The 14,965-nt window shown below is 32.9% G+C and overlaps 1 protein-coding gene across 1 annotated transcript in view; it reads left to right on the forward strand.

Annotated features, from left to right (window-relative positions):
* LOC111056696 (axin) overlaps window positions 1-14,965 on the forward strand; it is a 94,156-nt gene that overhangs the window by 15,616 nt on the left and 63,575 nt on the right. The window contains exons 2-3 of the mRNA XM_039435057.1: window positions 1,683-1,869; window positions 13,788-13,932. Of these exons, the coding sequence (XP_039290991.1) occupies window positions 13,851-13,932 (82 nt within the window). The 5' untranslated portion in view covers window positions 1,683-1,869; window positions 13,788-13,850. The remainder of the gene's footprint in view (window positions 1-1,682; window positions 1,870-13,787; window positions 13,933-14,965) is intronic.

Below are 14,965 nucleotides of genomic sequence, written 5' to 3' on the forward strand. Positions count from 1 at the left end.
CCAATTGAAAACAATGCATCAAATCTAATCGTCCGATGCGTGCCGTCCGTCCGATAAAGATCTGTGTGCGCCTAACTTAAAGGTGCATTTTCGTTCCTGCGTAAAGTTCCGCAGTCGACGATGACATGCTTTCTTGACATTCATATTGTCCAAATTTCAAGTGTGCTAAAACAGCTGATCAAATAACGTTTCATTATTTGTATTATTCAAGAATCAAACATTTCTAATAATATCAACATATTGCCATTTAAAACTATTTCAAATTATAAACTAAATCTCCCCCATTGAAAACAATTAAACATAACCTTTCAGGTTATTTAAACAAATTGAAATCCACCCAATCAACGCACAAACGAATCCCCAGCTTTAAACAGAAAGTAATGTCCCTGATGAAATTTAAACTTATCCACAAAACTTTCAAATTTTATTGGACGTCTTGTATTTAGTTTGTTTAGCTCATGACAAGTCCCCTTAATGGTGGTTTTCCATTTTGTGTCTGGTCTGAGTTATGTGTGTGACAATCAGATGTCACTCTATGTGTGTGTTGTCGTAGCAGAACACAGATGCCACTCTATGTGTGAACTGTCGTAGCAACGGTGCTGACAAAACGGAGCTCTCTGATTGGTTGGTGACAGTGAGCTGTGAAGGGCGGCAAAATTCAAAAGCAGCATCTTGTTTCCATTTGATTTTTCCCTATTTTCGATCGATTTTTCATTTAATTAAATTAAAACAATCAATTTTACAATCACAACGAAGGTTACAATTATATATCTTTAGTAAGAATAATTAATGTGATAATAGTGGTATAGAGTGTAAGTAGTTATATAATGGTGGTTTTGCCCTCACCAGCCTTAGACTGCCATAAAGACAAATTTAAACTTCTCATTTTATTCTTGGTTTATACAATAAGTACATTATCGAAATGATAGCGAGAGGAAAAATAAAGGTAACCTTGTGCTTGAAATTAAAATTCTTGACTGCAAATTGAGAATTGAAGAAAATGAATGTAAATAAAGGCATTGGAAAAACACACTATTAGCCATTTACTCATTCAATGTCTCAACTTCATGCGATTTTATACTATTGAGATACAAATATTGTCACTATTATTAACAAGTATTGAATATTTTGTTGATAAATTATATTTTTTCATTGTTTAAAAACGTTCTGGCAACGTTGCAGAGCTAGAAAAGTATAGCACTATCTGCTTTATCGAATTATATACAAGGATAGCAACACAAATGTTGATCAAATACTGCCATTATAACGTGGACCTATGCCGGTCCACTATGTTTGCACCCTATGTAGTATTGAATTGCTCTTAACTGATCATGGTTGCCACATAAAAATTTTACAACCTCTAAACCTGGAAGAAAGTTCCCTGAAAATGTCAGCTTTCTCCTGCTATGTACTTAGTGTAACTATTAGTTACACTAATAGTTACATTAGTAACTATTAGTAACTAATAGTTACTAGTGTAACTATTAGTGTAACTATTGAAACTCTAAGGTTTTAAAAAATAGTGTAACTTAATTCTGAGACCATGCTTGTAGTTCCATAAAAGTGGAAATTTTATTCTAAATCAATATTGTATTCACATTTATATGCTGTATTTTTTCTCAATATTTACATAATTTATGAGCTATTTTTTCTTAAAAATTTTGAATTTGTGTTTGTTCCAGTATTGGAAGTGAATTGATGTCGTGTTGTGAGCAGAACTTCAGCAACTCATCTTTGGTCGACCAGAGTCTACAATCAGCTGTTGAACTGCATGAATCGTTGCAAGTGTGTGTGTCGTCTGCGCCTCACTCAGCACTGTTCTACTTTGGCTTCAACAAGCCGATTGGTCAACAATTAAATCCCATCTAGGTAAGCTAAACATCTCCACTGACTGTCATCACAAAGTGAATAAGCTGTAGTTTGAAAATTGATGTTTTGGAACCCACCGAACTAGCTGATTGGTCATAATTGAATACCATCTAGGTAAGCTAAACACTTCCACTAACAAAGTGGAATAAGATGTAGTTTGAAAATCAATGTTTTGAAACCCACCGAACTAGCTGATTGGTCAATAATTGAATGCCATCTAAGTAAATACCTCCACTAATTGTTTTCACAAAGTGGAATAAGCTGTAGTTTGAAATTTGGTGATTCGGAACCCACCTAGAATTGTAGGACTGCACCAACTGTTATCACAAAGTGGAATACAAGTACAAGACATTTTCAAGAAGTTGAGATGTATACTACAATACAAAAGAAAGGCTTTCAATTTAGGATAAATTTGGGACTAGTTTTAGAATTGCTTTACTGTGATTCGGAACTCACCTAAAGCTGTAGGACCCACTCACCCTTCACTATTATCACTCCCGTTAACCATGCAACAGCTTGCATATAATTCCACTAACAGTTTTCACAAAGTGTATTACTGTAATTTGAAAATTGTTTTGAAAGCAACAGTTTGAAAGTTGATTTGGAACCCATCTAAAGCTGCAGGACCAGTTACCTCTCACCATTATACTTGCCATTACCTCTTGTCTGGGTCTTGTATGAAAATCACCCTCTGATAAACAGTAATTGACCGAGCGAAGTGAGGTCTAAGATTCAAGTCTACGGTTTGGCGTTTCTCTTAATGTTTAAATGTCTAAATGTTTGAATGTTTTAATGTTTATATGTTGCGCATTTACGGCGAAACGCGGTAATAGATTTTCATGAAATTTGACAGGTATGTTCCTTTTTTAATTGCGCGTCGACGTATATACAAGGTTTTTGGAAATTTTGCATTTCAAGGATAATATAAAAGGAAAAAGGAGCCTCCTTCATACGCCAATATTAGAGTAAAAATCAGTTACACTAATAGTTACATTAGTAACTATTAGTAACTAATAGTTACTAGTGTAACTATTAGTGTAACTATTGAAACTCTAAGGTTTTAAAAAATAGTGTAACTTAATTCTGAGACAATGCTTGTAGTTCCATAAAAGTGGAAATTTTATTCTAAATCAATATTGTATTCACATTTATATGCTGTATTTTTTCTCAATATTTACATAATTTATGAGCTATTTTTTCTTAAAAATTTTGAATTTGTGTTTGTTCCAGTATTGGAAGTGAATTGATGTCGTGTTGTGAGCAGAACTTCAGCAACTCATCTTTGGTCGACCAGAGTCTACAATCAGCTGTTGAACTGCATGAATCGTTGCAAGTGTGTGTGTCGTCTGCGCCTCACTCAGCACTGTTCTACTTTGGCTTCAACAAGCCGATTGGTCAACAATTAAATCCCATCTAGGTAAGCTAAACATCTCCACTGACTGTCATCACAAAGTGGAATAAGCTGTAGTTTGAAAATTGATGTTTTGGATCCCACCGAACTAGCTGATTGGTCAATAATTGAATACCATTTAGGTAAGCTAAACACTTCCACTAACAAAGTGGAATAAGATGTAGTTTGAAAATCAATGTTTTGAAACCCACCGAACTAGCTGATTGGTCAATAATTGAATGCCATCTAAGTAAATACCTCCACTAATTGTTTTCACAAAGTGGAATAAGCTGTAGTTTGAAATTTGGTGGGTGATTCGGAACCCACCTAGAATTGTAGGACTGCACCAACTGTTATCACAAAGTGGAATAAAAATACAAGACATTTTCAAGAAGTTGAGATGTATACTACAATACAAAAGAAAGGCTTTCAATTTAGGATAAATTTGGTACTAGTTTTAGAATTGCTTTACTGTGTTTCGGAACTCACCTAAAGCTGTAGGACCCACTCACCCATCACTATTATCACTCCCGTTAACAGCTTGCATATAATTCCAATAACAGTTTTCACAAAGTGTATTACTGTAGTTTGAAAATTGTTTTGAAAGCAACAGTTTGAAAGTTGATTTGGAACCCATCTAAAGCTGCAGGACCAGTTACCTCTCACCATTATACTTGCCATTACCTCTTGCCTGGGTCTTGTATGAAAATCACCCTCTGATAAACAGTAATTGACCGAGCGAAGTGAGGTCTAAGATTCAAGTCGACGGTTTGGCGTTTCTCTTAATGTTTAAATGTCTAAATGTTTGAATGTTTTAATGTTTATATGTTGCGCATTTACGGCAAAACGCGGTAATAGATTTTCATGAAATTTGACAGGTATGTTCCTTTTTTAATTGCGCGTCGACGTATATACAAGGTTTTTGGAAATTTTGCATTTCAAGGATAATATAAAAGGAAAAAGGAGCCTCCTTCATACGCCAATATTCGAGTAAAAATCAGACTATAGAATTACTAGTAGTTCTGTGAGCAGTAGACCTCACGCAGTATTCTCATCCACAAGTACCTGATTGGAACTATAGACCTTATGGAAATACAATAGACTGGCTTCTCCACACATCTGTGTAATCACTTGTCAGCTGACTTATGATGAATAATTCTATAGTCTGATTTTTACTCTAATATTGGCGTATGAAGGAGGCTCCTTTTTCCTTTAGTATTATCCTTGAAATGCAAAATTTCCAAAAACCTTGTATATACGTCGATGCACAATTGAAAAAGGAACATACCTGTCAAATTTCATGAAAATCTATTACTGCGTTTCGCCGTAAATGCGCAACATATAAACATTAACATTCAAACATTTAGACATTTAAACATTAAGAGAAACGCCAAACCGTCGACTTGAATCTTAGACCTCACTTCGCTCGGTCAATAATAATATTCTACAATAATACTTTCTACAATCGTTGACTTTTATACAATAATCAACTTTATATTATAAATTATATTTTCGAACACTTCATACGCTAGATTCAAGTTTATATATTACATCCCTGATTAAGCTGATTTACGACTCACACTGGCGCACAAGGAATCTTCCTTTTGCCGGTGTTTTTGCCTCACCTACTGTACTTATGCATGTGATCATAAATTGAATCTTCATTTCAAAACTATTGTTTGTAATGTAAAGGATATCATTTCGTTATTATATCTAATTAAATAAATGTATGTATCTTGGTTTAAGTGCAGTAGCATATACTTACATTTATTTTTTGTAAAGCTTTTTTGTATTTTGTTTTTGGCAAATTTTGGCAATACTCTAGTATTCTACTTCAGTTGAACTAATTTAGAACAATTTCAATAACACATTGTATAAGATTTGTACAAATTAACAAATAATTACAACACATTCACAAGAGTGCACAAATTAGTACAAGATATTTTCAAGAGTATAAATAGATTTCTTTACAGAAGAAGGGCTTTCAACCAATATGTATATGTAAATATATATGTAAACATATAAACATTAAGAGAAATGCCAAACCGTCGAATTGAATCTTAGACCTCACTTCGCTCGGTCAATAATAATATTCTACAATAATACTCTAGTATTCTACTTCAGTTGAACTAAGTTATTAACAAATAATTACAACACATTCACAAGAGTGCACAAATTAGTACAAGATATTTTCAAGAGTATAAATAGATTTCTTTACAGAAGAAAGGCTTTCAACCAATTTAGAAACTGCCAGTACAAGAAAAGCATATAGCTGGATATTTCCCACATATCAGGATCATTGTGTGAGTCTGGTACAGTGAAGATATCATTTTCATGTGTTTTAATGGGACTGTTCCCACTCAACCCGGCCAAGCCAGTATGAATAGTTGCATTAGAATGCAGTGGAATATTATTTTCACCATAAAGCCTGGCCTCCATTCCAGTATGAATAGTTGCATTAGAATGCAGTAGAATATTATTTTCACAGTAAAGCCTGGTCTCCATTAATAGAGATAGTGGTAGAGTTTCCTGGGCAAGTACTAAGTCCTCTTTACCACTTAACCGCGAAATCAAGCATCCAAGAAAAAAAATCTCTCAAGAGTGAGTCATCTTCTTATCAGAATTAAAAAAACACCTATCTTGTGAACTCTTCCAATTAAAACGTTCATGGAGCCATGGAGTCGTGGTAGAGTACTAGTTTTTAGTAGAGTAGAGTGGTATAGTACCGTGGGATAGTACTCTACCATATGCCTTCCCCCACCACCGCTTCTCACTCTACTCTACCACTACTATGCTAATGAAAGCAGTCTCGAGCTAGTAGAGTTGTGCTATAGGCTGTCAAGTTTAAGAAGTATTGTTATTTATTAAAAAGTATTAATTTATTGACCGAACGAAGTGAGGTCTAAGATTCAAGTCGATGGTTTGGCATTTCTCTTAATGTTTAAATGTTTGTATGTTGCGCATTTACGGTGAAACGCGGTAATAGATTTTCATGAAATTTGACAGGTATGTTCCTTTTTTAATTGCGCGTCGACGTATATACAAGGTTTTTCGAAATTTTGCATTTCAAGGATAATATAAAAGGAAAAAGGAGCTTCGTACATACGCCAATATTATAGTAAAAATCAGACTATAGAATTATTCATCATAAATCAGCTTTCGAGATGATTATAAATTGCATGCCATGACGCATGCAATTTAATATCTCAATGTAACTTGGTAAAAAATCAGCAGCCGCCAATATTAGAGTAAAAATCAGACTATAGAATTATTCATCATAAATCAGCTGACAAGTGATTACACAGATGTGTGGAGAAGCCAGTCGATTGCTGTATTTCCATAAGGTCTATAGTTTCAATCAGGTACAGTGAAGATATCATTTTCATGTGTTTTAATGGGACTGTTCCCACTCAACCCGGCCAAGCCAGTATGAATAGTTGCATTAGAATGCAGTGGGATATTATTTTCACCATAAAGCCTGGCCTCCATTCCAGTATGAATAGTTGCATTAGAATGCAGTAGAATATTATTTTCACAGTAAAGCCTGGCCTCCATTAATAGAGTTAGTGGTAGAGTTTTCTGGGCAAGTACCAAGTCCTCTTTACCACTTAACCGCGAAATCAAGCATCCAAGAAAAAAATCTCTCAAGAGTGAGTCATCTTCTTATCAGAATTAAAAAAAATCTATCTTGTGAACTCTTCCAATTAAAACGTTCATGGAGTCGTGGTAGAGTACTAGTTTTTAGTTGAGTAGAGTGGTATAGCACCGTGGGATAGTACTCTACCACTTGCCTTCCCCCACCACCGCTTCTCACTCTACTCTACCACTACTATGCTAATGAAAACAGTCTCGAGCTAGTAGAGTTGTGCTATAGGCTGTCAAGTTGAAGAAGTATTGTTATTTATTAAAAAGTATTAATTTATTGACCGAACGAAGTGAGGTCTAAGATTCAAGTCGATGGTTTGGCATTTCTCTTAATGTTTAAATGTTTGTATGTTGCGCATTTACGGTGAAACGCGGTAATAGATTTTCATGAAATTTGACAGGTATGTTCCTTTTTTAATTGCGCGTCGACGTATATACAAGGTTTTTCGAAATTTTGCATTTCAAGGATAATATAAAAGGAAAAAGGAGCTTCGTACATACGCCAATATTATAGTAAAAATCAGACTATAGAATTATTCATCATAAATCAGCTTTCGAGATGATTATAAATTGCATGCCATGACGCATGCAATTTAATATCTCAATGTAACTTGGTAAAAAATCAGCAGCCGCCAATATTAGAGTAAAAATCAGACTATAGAATTATTCATCATAAATCAGCTGACAAGTGATTACACAGATGTGTGGAGAAGCCAGTCGATTGCTGTATTTCCATAAGGTCTATAGTTTCAATCAGGTACTTGTGAATGAGAATACTGCGTGAGGTCTACTGTTCACAGAACTACTAGTTAAAAAGTGTTAATTTATTAAAGTGTTCAAGTGTTAATTTAGTATTGACATTTTAAGGTTAAATCTTTTCACTTGACAACACAATTTATTACCTACTGTTCACAATTGTAGTGAAAACAGTTATTTGAACAAGTAAGTGGAGTAGAGTTAGCTTGGTAGAGTTAGTATGCCCGTTACTCGACCACTAACTCTACTAGTGATTAGTATCAGGCTTAAGGGACTGATATGGGGGAATCCAGCTTGAGTGGGTGTAAAAATATCTCTCTTTTTCTACCCCTTTTTAATAATTCCTTTGCAACCTGATTCAAGATCTTGATTGGGGATAAAAAATACTGTAACCAGGTTTAGGTTTTTACAGTTTGTATGTCTACGTTTGTATAAGGAGGCTTAAACCCATGTGCCACTTACCTATTTTCATAAATATACTGAAGTTTATCTTGATAAATCCAACAATTATTTCAAGTCAGAAATCAACCACAATATCACATTCACCACCCTTAAAGAGACCTACCACTATACTCAAGTAGAATGCATATTCTGAATTATATTTCTCATGAATCTAATTTAGTGTGAACCCTCATTAGAGGTGAGTAAGAGAAAAGAATGGGTTTATTTACAGTTTTTTATAAGTCTACCTTTGTCTGAGAAGGCTTAAACCCACATGTAAGTTACCTATTTTCATAAATATACTGAAGTTTGTCTTGATAAATCCAACAATTATTTCAAGTCAGAAATCAACCACGATATCACATTTACCACCCTTACAGAGACCTACCACTAAACTCAAGTAGAATGCATATTCTGAATTATATTTCTCATGAATCTAATTTAGTGTGAACCCTCATTAGAGGTGAGTAAGAGAGAAGAATGGGAGCCCAAAATGAAATGAGAAGTAGACTGGGGTTCAAGATGGCATGAGAAGAAGAATTCAAGTGTGATACTTGTGAAGCAGTGGGTTGCTGGTGTGAGAAAATGAGTTGAAAAGAGCTGTAGCAGTGTTGAAGTGTTATAGGGAGGCAAAGACAGGTACTACAAGTCGAGAAGAGGCCTGATACATGACTTTAGTATCCCATTCAGAACATGACAACCTTAGCAAGTCACTAATATCAACAAACGTTCTTGTCAGGAGATGTGCTAAATAATATTAGTGATCTACTTATAGCATCTTAATTATAAAATTACTTGGATGACGTATCTCTCATTTCATAAGTCACCAAAAAATTGTTTGATTATTATAGAGATCTAAATACTATGTGCTTGATAATATCAAAGATCTACTTCTAGCCTCTTAATTATAAACTTACTTGGATGAAGTACACACATCACACTCATATCATAAGTCACCAAAACATTGTTTGATGATTATAGAGATCTAATAAATACTATGAAAAAGAATTTGCATTTTATTCTTCTTTAATAGAAAAGAATTGTCAAAATCATTGCACTTGAATTTGAAGGGCTGTACTAGAACTAGATCTATAGGATAAAAAGTTATTGACTGTAAAAATGATACTTTCAATTGGAAGTATTTAACTTGCATTCAAATAAGAAATTAGGTATTAAAAATTACTTGATTTGGTACTCAATACTACTTAAAAAATGAAACACATAATTATTATCTAGATGTATTTATGTAGTTTGGGTAATGATTTAATGTGAGACTAAAATGTATTTCAACATTAAAAATCCTTTTCTAGTTATTATTTTGAGTAGCTAGCAGTAAGGATTTTCAACTTTGAATTCAATTCTATGAAGTAAATTGTCATAATTTAGCTTTTTTAATGATCTTTACAGAATATTTATTACACTATAAAATATATACAATTGATTGAAAAAAATCTCATTTGATTACTTATTTATAACAGAAATCTTTCACAACTGAATGTTGATTCCAAAATGATTGTGAGGTCAAATCAGTGTTGCATTTCCTATTAGGGGAAGATAGAAGGCCCATTGTGTATAGATCATCTCAAATTAAGTCTACCTGGAAGAAGAAATCCATTGAAGCAGAAGCATCTATCAGAAGTTGACAGGTATTGTCCTAAGGGATCATTTCTTGGCTATTATGATTGACAGCTCCCTTTTTCTGGCTGAAGATGTCTATTCTTCCCATCAACATCTGCCAGCCATAATTCACCAATAGGAAATCTCTATTAAAATATCATCAAGTGTTCATACTAGAGAATCGATCTTATTCCATTGCGCAATGTCTGATTTTGAAGTTTGACTTTGCGCAGATTTTGGACCATTAGAGGGGCGGGCGGATCATACCCCTTCCTTCCATCATTCATCAACCCTCCTCTTAGTTTATGTTTTGTTGTTGAGTGAGTCTAGTTGAAGCAGTTTTTATGCAGTGGTGTTACTGACGTGAATCCTGAAATAGTTGTTTGCGCTCCAGGTAGCATAAAGGAGAGGCTATTCTTTACACATTAAACATTGAAAAGATGGAGGTAGGTAACTGGATTTCATTTCAAAAATATGATTTTAAATGCTTCTGACAGCTCAATTCGTTGATAGCACAAAAAATCCTATTCATTTGCCCTCCAAGAAATTTCGCATTCCGAATAATGCATTCCGCTTCTCGATACTATTTTTTTTTCAGTGAACATTCCACCTCATACAATAAAGGAATTATAATTTGTAAGCTTTTCATAATTGTACTGATTTGTTATTGGGTTTCATAATTATCTATCTTTTAAAGATGGCTTCTGATGAGTGGTGTGGGCTTTATTCGCAGGAATCATATCGCTTCGCTCTACAGGAAGACTTCTAATTTTACCTATAAATTGATGAATGGATATATCTCCCACCTCAGAAAAATGATTCTAAATGGTTTTGACAGGTCATTGTGTTCCATTTTCAAAAACCACAATTGTTTCCCATTTCATAACATATTGTGTGTAAAGCATTTTTGTTTTGTCGCAACATTTTCTATTCTGCGGCATATGGCATCACCAAACAAAGATTATGATATTTTTTGGGTTCAAATGCATTGTATTGGCCTTTTGTTAACATTTTACATTTGGAAAAAATCCTGAGCATCATTTTAATAAAGTGGTGGGGGTAGACTTGTTGAAAAAGCATTTATTGATTGAGGCTGCCATATTGCGCATTGTTTGAGAAATGCTCTCTCCCTCTCTAGCGCTGTTCAATAGACCTTCATCCTCCATCTTGTATGACTCATTCAATGAATAGCATTGTATTTTTCATATTGGGGTGACTATTATAGTGTTTTAAGGAGAAAATTTTGGCATTTTTCAACAATTTCATGAAATTTTGAGGTTATGTCCACTAAAATTGTTTAAAAATGATGAAGCTCTTTATTCTGAGATTTAATATTCATCTTGACATATTTCTTTTAATGTTGGGTTGATGCTTGTAATGTTTTATCAGAAATTTTCCTTGAAATAGGCATTTTTTTCTGAAATTTTCCAAATTTTATGGTTATATATAAAAATATAGAAATTCTCTTACAACTCCTCCACAATCCTTTTTCTTGCATAAATATTTGTATTTATTGATAAAGTGTTATAATTAATAGATATTCTCTTTGTCCCCTCCATTATTCTAAATAAATAACATTTATTTTTCAAATTTTTGAACAAAATAACTTTGTTTTATTTGCTTTTCATATATCAATGTAGACTCTATGTCTAGTTTGTTTAGAACACTTGATAAATCATGTTCTTCAGCCAAGTATCATCATCTAATTTGATCAATTACAGTGCCAAGCATGATATCAAGTTATAAGAAATTTGATAATATATTCCAATAAATCTAATCAATACATATTAAAAAAAAATTTACATATAAGAAAAATTGATGATTTCATTATTTATGTTGAACAATCAAACCCTACTTACTGGTAGTTTTAAAATTAGAGGCCTAACATTACTTATTGAACTTTTTGTAACTATATTATTTATTGATGATCAAATTTATTCAAAAAAATAACATTATTCTCTTCTTATAACTTTGATATGAATATTCATAAAAATGATAGATACCTCATGAAATCAAGCTTATTTCCCATATTATTCATTATTCATTCAAATAATTATATTCATTCCAATTAAAAAACCTCTGTATTGTTAGTATTTTATTATATTTAAGTTGTTAGTATATATAATACAAAGTTTCTGTTGTATATAACTAACTGTCCAATGTTTCACACTTGGGCCAGTCTATCTTCATTGTATTTTTACTTATCCAAACCTTTATTAATATTTCTCCCTTTTCTATTTATATTTTTGTGAATTTAACAAATTATTATTAATTCCAAATACTGAATTTGATCTTGTAGCTGCTGATAAAAAGAAATTACCCGACCTTACATTACTTGACCTAACCTAATCAATTCTTTAGAGGTTACTATAAATTATTATGCTTCAGATAGAAATCATGAAGTTTTTTTAAAACCTAAATCTTTCTAGAATCTAGTTCTTAATCATCTGAAAAGGACTTTGTCCAATATAATGGTAGTGTTCTTAGGTTAGGTTAGGTTACTTCATGTTAGGTTAGGTAATTCATGTTATACTTGAAATTAATAGCTTCTTCACTAAAAACAAGTGGGTTAATATTTAGTAATATGAAAATTAACTAGTCGATTGAATAATTCTACTGCAATTTCATGAAATCATCCTCATAGATTAACACCAATTCCTAATATTGAAAAAATTGACTACTGAAATAAAAAAAATAATCAATTTGATTTTGAACTTTGGATCTGAAACGTTAATATGTATAAAATTGATAAACAATACAAAATATGTTTTAATAATATTGAATCTTTAGATGTCATAGTTTTGTAGATACTCTAGTTTCAAAATTATTACAATATTATTATGAACTTAACTGCATAACTGATTGTATCCAAGGTCTATAAAAACCGGTTCAAGACACCCATGTTCCTTATGGAGCGGCCATTTTGTGCCTATTTCATGGCGGTACATTTGAAAATCTAATCCAATTCAATTTGCTCATAACAAAATCATGCATAATGCATTTTAAAAACAATATTCTAGTTCATATAATTTGTAAATTCAGGTTTTTAATTTTTTAATAATGGAATTTCAATAATGAATACTTCAATTATTAATTTATTATTAAAAATAATTGTTCTTATTCTTGTAACCTAAGGATTATGATTCATAAGGCATTGGGAAAGACATAAATATGCGAGGACAACTTCAAAAAGAGTTTAAAGTTCCCGATCAATTGAATCTAAAAATCAATTCAGTTTCTAGTATTTTTCTACATACTCTAATTCTGTAGGAAGAATTATTTTTAAAATTCCAATTACTAATAACACATCATGCTAAGTTCAATCAACAATTATAACAGTTAACAATAAATTTGAAAATTGGTGAACTAGAACCCCACAAAATGGTGATTTTGCAATGCATCACGGGATTGTGTCATGACCTGTAATTTATAGACCTTGATAGTATCTAAATATTAAAATACTATTATTATTATTATTGAATTATTGATATGATTTGAATTGAAAATTATTATTTTGAGATCACTGATTGATTATATCAATGTACTATTTCTATAGTTTTTTTTTAAAAATATAATGTAAAACTTGACTCCTTGCTGAATTCATATTTCGTCTGGTCTGGTTTTGATTATTATTATTATTATTATTAAATATTTCAATACTATTATTGAAATATTAACACGGTGCATTTCTTGCATTGTAAAATCCCTTGTAATAAAAAGCTTGAATGTAACCCTTGATTGTAAATGATAAGTTGCGTACAGATTTACGCACCGCGAACACTTGCAATTCACTTTTCATCAGCTGATTATATCTGTATTAGTACCGAAACGGTAAGATACAGTTATAAAAAGCTTGGCATCAGCTGATTAAATGTGAATTGCTTGTGTTCGCGGCGCGTAAATCTGTACACTACACACCTCTACAGTATCACCACACATGTTACAGTTTGTGTATCAACACAGTATGATACAGTATCATCTCAACTTGATACACAACACTATGAGATATTTCCTAAGCTATCTTTTCTGTGTGATATTATGAAGAGGTTGAATGTTTGATGTGTTTCAGGCTAATCATAATGCCCAGCTATAGACTCTGCTGGGAGAAACACTTACTCGTGGCTCTGCTGCCATGAGTGTTCCTGTCCGCACCTCAGCAGCAATCGACAACTCCTTCCACGCAGAAAACTCACAGCGACCCCCTGTCCAACCAGGTAATTATTAACCTTACAACAAAGATACAGAAACCTAACCTAACCCAACCCAACCTTACTAGTAGCATAGAGAAATAATAGCGTAAGCAGATATTATCCCATGGAATAGGGCGTTTATGTCGAACTTTTACTGTTATCCCAAGCCGATTACTGTTGATTATTGTCGAATTTTACTGTTTTGTTGGGGTGAGAGTGTATGAACGGCACAATATGAGAGACTACCAGTGTAACACAGCTTTACGGGAAAGAATTACATGAACTAGTGGCTTGAGATAACAGTAAAAGTTGCGACATAAACGCCCTATGCCATGGGAGATCTACTTATGCTATTGTTTCTCTATGCTAGTAGATAATGAAACAATTACACTATGAGTTACGATTTGTTGCAAATTAGTTTCAGCACAGAGCTGGGATTTGCCTCAAGTGAACTCCAGTAAAAGTTTTGAAGGATAGTTCAAGAAAGATTTTTATTGACCGAGCGAAGTGAGGTCTAAGATTCAAGTCGACGGTTTTCCATTTATCTTTACGTCTATATTTTTGTTTATATTTATGTTTCGCATTTACGGCGAAACGCAGCAATAGATTTTCATGAAATTTGACATGTATGACATGAATTTCGCGTCGACGCATATATAGGTTTTTTTTTGAAATTTCGCATTTTAAGGATTATACTAAATGAAAAGGAGTCTCCTTCTAACGCCAATATTACCGTAAAAATCAGACAATTATTCATCATAAATCAGCTGTCGAGTGGATTATTAGTTGCATGCAATTAATATCTCAATGTAACTTGTTAAAAAATCAACTGCTTTGTGGACTATTAATTGCATGCCTCATTGAATGCAATTTTTATGCACTACCTATTGATTGCATGCAATTAATAACTAAAATAACTTTTTGTCTCTCGACCTTTCTCTGCTTTGAAATCGGGCTGTCCTGTTGCCAGTATGTCTTGAAGGAGATTAGCTTTCGATGTTAGCATTTTTGATACACCAACCCCAACAGCCATTAGCCGTCTTCACACCGATATCTC

Source organism: Nilaparvata lugens, chromosome 8, assembly GCF_014356525.2.
Source record: "Nilaparvata lugens isolate BPH chromosome 8, ASM1435652v1, whole genome shotgun sequence".
NCBI classification, from domain to species: domain Eukaryota; kingdom Metazoa; phylum Arthropoda; class Insecta; order Hemiptera; family Delphacidae; genus Nilaparvata; species Nilaparvata lugens.